At 47.0% G+C, this 13,522-nt stretch overlaps 1 protein-coding gene across 1 annotated transcript in view; it reads right to left on the bottom strand.

The window, feature by feature from the left end:
• Positions 1-13,522, bottom strand: part of IL1RAPL1 (interleukin 1 receptor accessory protein like 1) — a 2,372,066-nt gene that overhangs the window by 92,866 nt on the left and 2,265,678 nt on the right. The window contains exon 11 of the mRNA XM_085622432.1: positions 9,373-9,543. Within this exon, the coding sequence (XP_085478558.1) occupies positions 9,373-9,543 (171 nt within the window). The remainder of the gene's footprint in view (positions 1-9,372; positions 9,544-13,522) is intronic.

Raw genomic sequence — 13,522 nt, forward strand, 5'->3', positions numbered from 1 at the left:
TAAGTATTGCCCATTCATTGATCCAAATCACCCAATGCATTTCGGGCCTCCATTCGGCCCTTCGTCAGGGGTACTCTACAATTTAAAAAACATGATTATCAGAACGTGCCTTTAAATCAATACACCGCATCTATATCTGTGTTGAATTGTACTACTTATACCTTGTATACGATAACGTTTTTCCGCTGGAAGTAACTCTGGAGTTACCCCTAAATTGATGCCCACACCCACCTAAACAATCCCCACATTCAAACCCTTCAATTTATATCCCCCTCCGGTTGCAAAACACCCGTTCAAAAGCAAGCCTAATCACCCCAAGCCTTTACCTTCTGAATCAACCTCCATGAACGCCACTCGGTTCAAACGCAAACCTCCGTGTGTTACATGCTTCCCTGAATCTGTGTTTTTATCACCTGTGCTCGATTATGACCCTCCTCCTTTTCGTAGCTTTCTTCGTTAACCCTATGTCTCCCTCTGTATTAGGCGAGCACCTACATGTACCTCAACAGTTTTTGATAATTCATTTAAAGCATCAACATTTGTTTCTCAAAAAGTAACCTCCCTGATAATCTTATGGCACACAAATTGACCCCACTCTTGTAAATCTGTTGTTTGTAATATTTACCGGAAGACTAATCGACTACATGTCCCACAATCCCTTGCTACTGCCCACCTGAAGTGTAGCTACGCTTTGTTTGTCTAACTCATTAATCTACTCTTCTCCCGTGCTACGCATCAATCCTAGCTACCCCGCCCACCCTATGATGACACCAAACGTTAATCTTATACAGTTCCATATTTAGAATATGCATCAACAATTGTGCTCATACATCGTGCGCGCATCAACATGCTTATTGATCGGTCCGTACTGAATTTAAACACAGTTCACTTTGCTTAGTGTTCCTTTGAACTGTGCAATTTTTAAGCAAAGTGAACTGTGTTTAACTTTTTATTATATTATATTATTATTGGGCTGATCCTCCATCCGCCCAATATCTGCTAGAAATCGCGGCATGCTGGTGTCAAACCCCATAGATTTGCACAAAACAACATTCCTGCATGCAATGGTGCTCTTGTGGACAGACAGCACCCTGCATTCGACCGATATCGGCTGGGACGGATCTTGACGACAAGAGAGCAAAATGGCGGCCGCTGGAGCGCCGTGGTGAGCTGGCCCATAACAATGCCTTAGCGCATTACAGAGGAGGACTGTGTCTGTGGAGCCCCTGCTGGCGAGTGTGCCGCTGGATGCTGACAGATCTGGCAGCGAAAGGGTGAGGTACGCGGCAGGCGGCCAGCCGGCCCGATACAAGAGGCAGTGAAGATCCGGAGGAGTGCAGGATAAGCGTGGTCGCTTACTAACGACTGGGAAGGCAGACTTGGACCATCGCACTGCAAACGGCATCTGGTGCCTTTGCATCATCCCTGCCCACCTCAGGAAACCCCAGCGGCACTGTGAATGAGCGTATTTCCCAAGCGCAGCAGTGCGGCAGATCAGTATACCGCCTGCTCGCTCATTGGGCCGTAGTCGACTGCTTGGGCCTAGCTGTTGGAGCCCCGGCGTACGCCCCCAAACCGTACATCTGTCGGTCCAGTGCACCCTTGGGTCAGAACTGTGCGCTGTGACGGGTGGCTCAGAGGAGCGAGCACGGCACCCGTGGCATTATATGCCCACTGGGCCCTATTGCGGGCTGAACTGAAGCAGCTACCAAACAGTTCAATGCCCTTGAGGCGACGGCCCTTCAACGACAGTTGTTAGCGGACGCAGTGTCAAACAGGCCGGTCTACTACTTGGGTGCATAACGGATGCCCCTGTGGGAGCTGCACGTGGGACACCGCTATTGCTGGCGTGAATACAGCTAGACTGCAGATTTACGCCTCACTCGAACACTGGGGTCAGAATAATACCTCTGCTTGACAGTGGTGTGAACTTTCACACATATTGCCCTATGACCAATATGGGGAAGATGGATAGAACTCAGCCTCGCCTCATGTTCAAGGCGCGTCCACGATGGAACTGACACTGCTGGCCATGCAGAAAAGCCTCCAAGCCATAGAAGGCAACATGTCTGCCATAAACCATAGGCTTGACCATATGTCTTCCCAACTTGAGAAACAAAACACGAGAATGGGGTCGCCACTGCTGAGGGTTTAAGTAAAGTGGCAGATAAAGCTCTCAACATGGAGAAGGTGCTGGCGCTTATCCAAGCACAGGATGAGGATTTAGAGGGCCGGTCTCGCCGTAATAACATCCAGATCATGGGCCTGCCAGAGTCCACCAACACTGGGAAGATGGAGACCTTGATTGAGGTCCTTCTCAAAGACAATTTTGGCCCTGAGAGCTTCCCATACATGTTTATAATAGAGTGGGCCCATCGTTCCTTGGCGGCGAGACCTGCGCCGGGCACCCCACCTCGCCCTAGAATTACCCGATTACTAAATTACAGGGACCGTGATACTGTTTTAAGGCTGGCCAGAGAAAAGGTCGACATTAACCACCAAGGTAACTCGCTATCATTTTTTCCAGACTTTACTGTGACAGTCCAGGCGGCAAGGCAAGAGTTTGGCCCTATAAAGAAATTCCTGCAATCCGAGGGCATTCCCTATGCCATGCTGTACCCTGCCCGCCTACGCGTGGGCCAGTGGGGGACTTTAAAATCTTCACCACCCCTAAGACGGTGATGGAGAATGCGAAAAAATTGAAGCTGTAGTGACGAGAGGCCCTGAATGATTCGGATGAGGAAGAACAATGAAAAAGAGTGCAATGCTGAACTTTGGTTCTGATTGACGTGTCATACAAGTGATATGCTTTAATTTATAGTTTTGGGGTGTTAATGCTCACCGCTTCAGAAATGTTGTAGCAGGGCAGGTTAATTCTGAATGGTTGACTTTGAGGCAGTCTACACTACGTCATGATATTTTATTTCTAGCGCAATTACCTAGACCTGATCAGCCACCTCCTGCTCAGTGGGAGGCAAGTAGCTCTCTGGAGGCCCCACATAGGAGTACCCCACATGTTGCATGCTGTTAGAGTTGATTGTTGGGGGATGTTTAAACATGAGTAGGGATGGCTTTGGCATGTTGGGGCTGCTGAAGTGGGTGGGGGGTGGAGGGGGGTTGAGGGGGGAACTGGTTGACACTATGCTCTTGCACTGACTTTGAACCCAGGCGACACACTATTGTAACTAGGCAATACACTAATATGTATATTGTTTCTGCTGCATGGCACGAGTGTTAATATAAAGTTCCTTACATGGAATGTGCGAGGTTTAAACAGCCCCATGAAAATTTGCACGGTGCTGGCCTATCTAGACAGGCTCGATGTTCAAGTAGCATTCCTACAAGAAACACATCTTACATCACAGTCTGAGAGGAACGTGGCGGGCACTGGGCAGGGGCCACAATTGCTTCCTCATATTCCTCCTATTCCCGAGGGGTGCTGATTTTGGTTAAGAAGGGAGTACCCTTCACTGTCATCTGCTTAGAGACAGACGACCAAGGCAGGCTAGCCCTTGTGCATGGCAAGCTTGGAGGTGTGGGGTGCTTTTGGTTAATGTGTACGGCCCGAATGTGGATGACCATTCCTTCTTTACTGATGTACGGCGGTGCATTTCCAAGTTTCCTCCTGTCGAGATATTTTGGGGAGGGGATTTTTAATACCTGCTTAGATGTAGATATTGACAGATTTGGGAGCGGGCCCCATGACACAGGCTAGCGACAGATGCACTGGTGGGCTTGTTAGAAGCTGGGAACATACACGATGTGTGACGGGTGCCACACACTGAGGCTAGAGAAAGCACCTTTATATCCACAATGCATGGCACGTGGTCTCGCCTGGACTCCTGGCTCATATCGTCGGGCACCTGGCGAAGACGCTGTCAGATCACTCCCTGGTATTGCTGGAAATGTGTGTCCCTGAATGCGAGAGAACCCCGTTCACCTGGCGACTGCAACAGGCTTCATTGACTGATCAAGTTTTCAAATGTACAGTGGGGGAGGCGATCAGCAATTTTTTTAAGGAGAATGAGGGCACGGTCGATAGTGCTGGTGTGCTGTTGGAAGCATTTAAGGTCACGATAAGGGGTGTATGGATAGGTGCGAAAGCTGGGGTTCTAAAAGATATACACCATCGAATGAGTAAACTAGCGGCGGTTATTTCCAATCTGGAGCATGAGTACGAGCGGAAGCCCGCCCCAGAGCAGTTAGCTGCTATACGCGTCCTAGTGGCAGAGCATAATGAAACCGTAGGACAGGAGATGGCACATAGATCGCGCCGTAGCACGGCACGTTATTATGGGGAGGGAGGAAGACCTAGTCAATCTCTGGTGCAGAAATTGGCGGCACCTTGGAGCCAAGTACACATCACTGAATTGCAAGACAAGGAGGGCGAGGCGCACTACACCACACCAGAGATCAGAAACATAGTGCTTGCCTTCTACTCCGATCTTTATGGAAAGCGAGCAGCAGAGGTTAACTCATATCTGGAAGATATCGCGCCGGGCTGGCTGTCAGAGGGCCAGCGAGAATACCTTACACAGCCATTTGACGTCGAGGACGTCTAACTCGCTATAATGTCTCTCCCGACAGGTAAAGCTGCGGGCCTAGATGGGCTCCCGAGCGAGTACTATAAAGCCTACGTCGAGGACTTAGCCCCAAGGCTATTAGATGTGTTTGCAGAGGTGTACGAGACTGGCACCCTTCCACCCACACTTAGAGAGGCACTTATCATAATGCTCCTGAAACCTGGTAAAGAAGCCAGTGTATGTGTAATCCTATAGGCCTCTCTCCATGATTAATATAGATGCCAAAATACTGGCAAAGATGATTGCCAGCAGGCTACAGCCCCTGGTTCCCAGCCTTTTGCTCCCGGGTCAGTCGGGATTTGTGACCGCTAGATCGACTATGCACAACCTACGTACTGTGTTTGCCACACTACACTATTTTGAGCCGTAATTTCAGGCGGTACCAGTACTACTCGATGCCGTTTGACTCTTTGCAATGGGAGTACATGTTCACGGTGCTACTGTGCATGGGCATGCCACCCTTCTTTCTCAAATGGGTCCATCTGCTATACCATGCACCAATGGCACGCATACGGGTGAACGGCTGGTTTCACTGTACGCGGACGATATGCTCCTGTACGTCCGCGAGCTGGCAACTTATTTATCGGAATTGCTCCGCGAATATGTGAAGTTCGAGGGGTATTCCGGCCTGGGTATCAATTGGGCGAATTCTACAGTGTTTCCGCTAACAGTCGGCACCCGCAAGGTGGAATTGGACTTTCTGTTTGCATGGTCCACCGACCCTGTTCGGTACCTAGGGGTATGCTTACACAAAGACCCTGAGGTGGTGATCTTCATGAATTATGGCCGTTCTATCACTAAAATCACAGAGCAGGTGACGAGATGGGCTAAGCTGCCACTTTCTCTAGCAGATCGAATAGCAATAGTTAAAATGACGATCCTCCCTAAGTTACTCCATTTATTCATTAACATCCCGATTCGTCTGAATATTGCACTATTTAATACACTGCAATCAGCTTTACCTGCCTTTGTATGGGGAGGTAGGAAACCCTGTTGTAGCTGGGAAGTACTGGTGCAACCGTTTGAGCGTGGAGGCTTTGAGGCCCTTGATATGAGGCTCTATTATCCATGCGCCCAGGGGCAGTTTGCGCATTTCTGGTATCACCTGCAAAGGTTCCAGCCTTATATTGCCATTGAGGCAGACTCAGTGTTGCCTGTGTCACTGGAGGCGGCCACACTGCTGGGTGGGTACGGTGGACCGCGGCCTGAAATCAACCTGGTACACTGCACTGCGTGGACGTGGAGGGCCCTGGCACGCAGGGCGCAACTAGATTATATTTATGCCCCGACGCTACCACTTGCTGCACACCCGGATATCTCTGCTGCACAAGAAAAGGCTGCATTTCACACACTGAAAAAAGTGGGGAATGCAAAGCTGGGAGACCTTTACCAGCAGGGCCAGTTCCGACCACTCTCAGATATACAGAAAGGGCGGGGGCAGGACCTGATGCTGGGATTCACATATGTGCGTGTAAGGCAATCTGTACTTGCGATATACGCCGACTACCCATCCGAGTCGAGAACCCTTATGGCACTGCAGTCAGTGTTGGCAAGCGACTCACGCAGAGGACTGATAACAAGACTATATAATGCATCCTTGAGGGAGCTGGATCCAATTGACAGCCCCTCCTACAATAAATGGAACATGAAACTTGGGGCCACCATGTCCGCCGAGGCTTGGAAATTGTGCTGTGAACTAACGGGCTGCCTGACAGCTAACTGCAACCTACGCATTATTCATTTCAAATACATGCATCAACTCTATTACACACCGGTAAAATTGCATAGATTTGGTTTGCGAGAGAACTCTTTTTGTGTGCTGTGTGGGCAGGATGATGCAGACTTTCTGCATCTCGCATGGGGCGGTGCTGGCATACAGGCCTTCTGAGTTAAAGTCACAAGTGTGCTCACTGTGGTGGTGCTGGAAAATGTGAAGTGTGCACCTGGTGTCTGTCTCCTTGGATGGGTTAAAAACCTCAAGCCATGCAATCGCAGACTGGTAGCTATTTTCACATTATTCGCCAAGAGGGCAGTTGTGAAATACTGGGGGGCTAGAACTTGCCCGACGGTGAAAGGATGGATCCGTGACCTAATGTACTGCAGGGACCAGTTGGTAACTTATGCAGAGGAACTGCCCGCAGCCTCACAGCCTAAAGATTTTTGGGCCCCATTAACAGGGTACCTGATGGGCAACCATGATCTGCAGTAGAAAGTTGCAATATGGATTTAATTGTTATAGGCAGTGGGACTGTGAGTGCTATTGAGGCCTGTTCAATGTCTCCAATAGTGAATAACATCAAGTTTAACAGATGTATTCAGTGCCAGGGACAAGGGGGAGGCAGGGGTGAGGGGTTTGTTAATGGATTGGGGCTTTGGTTCCATAAATGTAAAATGCTTATAATGCCTATGATCCTCAACTGATTGCTGGTCCCCGGCTTGGGGCTTGTTAACACCTGTTATAAGTTGAACAATAAAAAGATTTTAAGAAATAAAATAAAATCAACACTGTTGTACCTATTTCCCTGATAAAAGTAAAGGGATAGAAGGATACATTAGGAATATTACCAAATTGCATAAAGATTTAACCCAACTGGAGGTCGATGGTGTTTGGGAGAAAGTTAGTAAGAGTATTACAGCTGTGAGAAATTGGTTTTCAACGTTTTGGAAAAGTCTTTTGGGATAGATAGTGATACCGGTACTTTCAATAGCGATAATAATTTTAGTAAGAATAACAGCGTATAAATGTTGTAAGTGCATGAAAGGAAGAAAAATACTATTAGATAAAAAGAATAAAAAGAGAGGAGCAAAGAGAAAAAGAGATGAAATAGAACTAGAAGAGATAAATGAAGAATAATATGATATAATGAAAAGACGAAATGAGAGTGCCATGAAAGGAGAGAAAGATACTAAACTCTAGATAAATTGAATGATGGCTTCAAAAGCCATCAGAGGGGGGAATTGATGGAGCGGGGATTCGAAAAAGAAACCCGCTTGTATCAAGTACCCCTGTAAAATGTACTAAATTCAAGTAGTAAGTATTTTAACGTGCAAACACATATCACATGAGGGAAATTTTGCTTTGCAATATGCATGAAATTAATCTTAACACTACGTAAATAACCGAAAATGTAATAATATGGTGCGTAGAATTTGTTGTGAATGTAATGCATGGCACATTGCATGTATATGTAGTAAAAAGCATGACGTGTGTTGCTTTGTCATAATTATTAATGCTGCTTTCTGCTTATGCTATGCTAGGATGACTTAACATGGACTAGAGTCAAGGTGGGTGGTGAACAGTGAAGATTTCATTACCACATTATTAATAAATGTCTACTTTCTGTTCTTTTAGTAATTGGACAAGTCTCCATTTTGGGTTAAGTTAGCCAAACTGTGATGAGTGAAACTTGCAGCACGCATTAACCACGTTACTGAGTGGCTGAAATGCTGAACAAGCTGAAAGAGCATGGCACGGTGAAGGACATGACGTTTGATGTGCAGCCAACTCCAGTGACTCCGTGTGAAAATCCACAAAATGTTGAATGTATTAAAATTTGTCCCTAATTTGATAGTTTCACCTCATGAGAGAATAGGGATGTAGGGATGTATACAGAATATGTGGGAACGAAAAGTCTACCAATGGGGTTAGTAAAAGAAGTATGACTTAATGATTGGGTGATCATCCGCCCCACGTTTTGACCAATCCCGTAGCTAGAAAGGGTGAGAATTATCAACTTTAGTGGGATGGAATCAGTATGGTAAGGGTATAAAGAATAGTTGATTTAGGAACGGGGTTAAAAGCAAGGGTGGCAGATGTGGCAGCTGCATTAGGCGTGAGGATAGAAAGGGGGTGCTGATGATTGTTGAGTTGCAGAGAGGTCTAGCTATTCGAGTCCTATCCTTATCCTTAGAGTCTTTGATCCCTGACTCTTTTTCTGGGGGTCCCCTGCCACTACCTAGGCCTGGGTGGTGGTTTTCCTCGTTCTTATTCTTTGGGTTGGTATCTTTGTTATTTCAAAGTTATAATCCATGTTCTTTCGTCTCTTCATCTTTCTTTCCGATATTGAGAATTGTTTGATGCATATGTCTGATGTCTCTTCATCTATCCCCTCCATGCAACCTATGTTTCTTGAGATCGATTAATTGCTGATGGTTTATTGTGTATTTTCTCTCATGAGGTATTTTTTTTTAAGACTAGTGCATTTTGAGATAGATAAATTTAACAAATTGCAAACAATGAGTCTGTGATTATTTTTGTCCGTTTATTATTTGAGTGACTGTTACCTTCAATTTTTCAACTAATTGGTCCATCGACCAAGAAGATGGAAATTTGAACGCGAAGGTTTATTGTGTAGATTATGAATTGTCTAAATTTCAACAGTTGAATATGAAATGGTAAGAAATTCGCAAACTTGACACCAGCAGGGACTTGGGTGGATGTGTATGGGCCAAAGTTAATGAAATAATTGAACGTTCGTCCCTATCCAAATGATTGGGTCCATGCTGGATCAATGGCTTTTACAGCCGGATAAAGAATATTGACTTACTAGCTGACATGATGAGTCTGTACATTAACGTATGATAAAGTGTAAAGGCTTATAATCTTTGCAGTAGAATTGTATTGATTTCCGTCAAGATGTGATTCCATCTCGATGTCACTCATTGTGATGGACCTGTTGCAAATCTCATAGGAATGTTCAGCAAGTTAGATAAACATTCCATCAGATTCAAGATATCTTTTGAGCAGTGGTTCATCAGTTTGCCTACTGAAAAAATACATGTTACTTACTTCCAGTTGGAATCAAATCTCTGTCTGGTATGAACAGCTTATACCCATAATGCTTTTCAAGAATATCAGGCAATATTTCCAGAGCAAAACGTTCTTCTTCCCCTGTTTCCTGATTCCAATGGTCTGGATCCACTTTGGTGTATGATAAATATGCATCATAATCTTTGTTCTCTGTAGAAAAAAACAAGGATCATGAAGGATTTTAAACCTATATTTGCATTAATAAAATACATGCATGATATAATTAGGGTTTCATATACAAATATTAGACTGATCTTTCCCCATTCTCTCTTTTCTCTCCCACATTTCTGGGCACCATAGACCATTGTTAGATCTCCTCTCAGACAGCTTTAGTGTTCATGCACATTAAAAAACTTGAGCCCTGCTTCATCATTGGGTTCTTCCCGTTCCACTGCAGAAAGGTGCGAGCCGCTACCTGTGACTTAAAAGGGAGCACTGTATAGTCTACCCAAAATGATCGGGGACAGGAGTTGGAGGGGTTTGTTAGAGGTTGAAAATATCTGTCTGGTAGGAAAACTTTGTTTTATTCTGTCCTCCAGACAATATGATTAAAATTGGGAAGAACAGTAGAAAGTATGAGTGGATCTAATGATCCAACTTTCTAAACAGTCTACAAGTTCCAAGCCACCCTTCCCAGTGACTTTTGTCAGACCCAAGGAATACACTCCCTGACACGACTCTAAGTTCAAACTCATTAGAAATGCAAAGTGTCATGACTTCACACACTCTGCATGTGCAAATACAACTTACACCTGCTTGGTGTTTCAGTCTGTGTTATATATAAAAAACAATACTATTCCTTCATTGGTCCTCCGGTGGCAAGGCAAGACTATAGTCATACTTGTATCAAGGTCTCGTATTTTCTAGTAACCTGAGATAGCATCAAAGGTCCTGAAGAAAGCCATAGGAAAGGATGGCTTGAAAGATGTAGATCGTTTAGAAAGTAGCATCATTAAATCCAAACACACTTTTTACCATAATCGGTCGGTGTTTAGAGGAGAGTGGCAGGGCAGAGGAAGGTAGGGGGAGACAACAAAGAAAAAAAGGGGGAAAAAGAGAACTTACCTGCTACCTGCAGCCTGCCGCATCGCCTCTCTTCTGCTCCTCTTGTGGCTCCACTGCAAGGTCCCGACTCCCCTGCGGACAATCCTGAAGCTGCTCTCATAAATGAGAGCAGCTTCAGGATTGGCGTGAGCGCCAATGATTTATGCTCTCAGGGAGACAGAGAGCCTGTGTTTGCTGTATCCAACTCAACAACTCAGCTGGGTTGGAGAAAGCTTCAGTGCGCGTGACAGTTTGGCTGGCCAGAGACAGCAGGCCGAGCCGTCATGCACACTGATAACAGTGCATACTACTCCCTGTGTTGCCCCTCATCCCCCTGTCCACACCCCAAAGACTCTGGGCAACAAAATAAAACAATAATAAACACTGGGCATGCGAAGCTCCTTCACCATAGGGGAGTAGCTTCTGCTACTTTGTACTGCTCTTTCCTGTTTTAATCATACAGTCTGAAGAACATAATAAAAAACATTTTCCTACCAGACAAGTATTTTTCATAGCTAAAGAACCCACCCAACTACTATCCAACATTATTTTGTGTAAACTATACAGTGCTCCCATGTAAGTCACAGGTAGCAACATGCCCTGTTCTGTAGTGGAGCAGTAAGAATCCAATGATGAATCATGCCACCAAGGGGTAACCTTGGTCAGTGAGGGTTATACAACAAAAAGCCTTGTCCTTTTTTGAATAGGGGAATTGGCTCACATGTCTGAGTTGGGCTCCAGTTTTTTTATGTACTTGTTAATAAGGAGAATGAGCCCTTGCATGTAAATACCTCTTGTCTCACCTATATTTATACATCTTTAGTGTGCATGCCATCAAAATAAAAAATGTAGGGGGGCGTGGCCGAGCAAGATGGCCGATCGGACGTAGACCGTCTCAGCTCCCAGTCGATGTGCTGCTCCGGCCCAGCTCCGGCCCAGCTCCTGGCGACTGAAGGAAGTTCTGAGCGACGCTCATGCTTCCTACCTGAGGCGCTGCTGGTTCCGTGGGGACGGCGTAGGTCTGCGAGGCAGGGGAGGAGGCGACAGCGAACAAAATGGCAGTCGGAGCCCTGCCGAGAGCGCCGATGGTTGCAACCCTGTATAGGAGGTATTTTTAAAGGACGCAATATAAGGGACACAGCGGCTGCCACTAGTTAAACACAACCTCAGGGGCCTCGGTAGCGCCACTACACTGGAGGTGGCCCCCGCCGCAATCTGCCTTCCCGCGCCTGCCTGACCCGCAACTACCGATCGGTGCCTCTGCTTGACCGTCTGGGCCCAGCGCTTGCTGCCTCTCACACAACAAAAGCTGCTCCTGTTGCCACGTATTGCTGCCCTTATGTCTCTACTGCAGCTGGGTTGACGACCCCACTGGCCTGTCCAGGGGTCACGTAGTGCTGCTCTACATTGCCACCGATTCATTTGCCTGCAGTGGCGCCCATCCTGCTCTGTAATGGAGAATGCGCACTAGCGGTGGATCCTTGTTCCTGTGCCTTGTGCCTGCTGAAGACGTCTGAGACTAGCAGCACTGAGCTGGTGACTACCAACTACACCCGAAGAGGTCCCTCTTCACCCCATCCTGGCTGGTCAGAGTGCAGACCACGATTCCTCACATCAGCTCTCAAGTGGCGGTCACACTCCCGCATAACGGTACTGGCGCCAGCTAGATAGGGTGAAGCTCACATAGCAAGTCCATGGATATGGGATTACCACTCTCTTGACGTTGCCATGCCTTGCTGTCCTGCGGCCCTTCCTCTGACTAACCCATTTCGCTCGACCCTCTGCAACCTGGGCCCCATATAGCTTCGCCGCCCTTACTAGCTTCACAGGGGCCATCTTGGTCAACTCCATATGCCGCCAGAGAAGGCGACGAGCAAGACAACGAGTAAAGTGTCGGACTTCTTCGTCCCTTCAGACAAATGCCTGATGCTGTGGGGAGACACTGGGGCCACAGCTACGACACTCACGAAGACGGACTTACTGACCATGTTCAAAGATTTTAAAACTGAATTACGCAAAGATCTTAGCCAAGACATCAAAACCTCTATGGATCAACTACGGACGGACCTAACGGAGCACTTGACCTCCCTCCAGCATGATGTGGACTCTGTGGGCACCAGGGTATTGGATCTGGAAACGCAATTTCAAGAGCAAGAGTGACTCTCTACTGATGTCCGCACTCTCCGGGACCAGCTGCACCAGACACAACTGAAGGCGGAGGACCTTGAAAATAGAACATGGAGGGAGAACATACAAATTAGAGACCTTGAAGAGGGCGCAGAGGGGCCCGACCTGGCGGCCTTTGTAGAGGGGCTGTTCGCAGAGATTCTGGCTCCCCAAACCCTTAAAATCAAGCTGGACAGGGTACACCGTGTGGGTAGTCTGCAGGCTGGCGAGAAGAAAAGACTGTGTGACATTCTAGCGAAGTTACACTCTTTCAAAGTTAAGGAGGTAGTGTTGCAAGCGGCCAGGACAAAGGGATACATCTCATTCCAAGATCATTCATGCTCCCTCTATCAAGATTTGGTGCAGACGACTTTGGCTCGGAGACAGCTGTTTAGGACCATCACTGACAAACTGCGGGATGATCACATTAGATACAGATGGACCTACCCGTTCAGACTCAGTTTTCAATTTAAAAACAAACGCCGTCATATTACTGACTTAAAGGAAGGACTGGGGCTTCTGGGTCTCCCGACCGATGACCCTGACCCCACACAAGATAAAAATGGAGAGTCTTCCCTAGGTCCACCATCGACTTCTGCCTGGTCTGCAGGCTCCCGCAGGGGCCGCCGATGAACTTCTAATGACCGAACCAGGGGTGATGCGATGTTTCCCTTCTGTGCTTGAACTGGGTCTCATGGCATCACAAACATTTTTCTGCTGAGACCGACATCTTTGGAGACACCCAGTGCCGGCGGACGGTCCCCGGCTGCTATCCATGATTTCCACCTTCGGATCTCCATGGGTCCCTGCCCCTGGTGCCCCCGTCACCGGATGGGGAAGTGGAGAAGCCATGGACTACCTTCCTTCCATATGTAAGAACAGTGCCTTTATCTTTTTTCTAAAGCTATTTTAGGTTGGA

The sequence above is a fragment of the Triturus cristatus genome, chromosome 8 (assembly GCF_964204655.1).
Source record: "Triturus cristatus chromosome 8, aTriCri1.1, whole genome shotgun sequence".
NCBI lineage: Eukaryota > Metazoa > Chordata > Amphibia > Caudata > Salamandridae > Triturus > Triturus cristatus.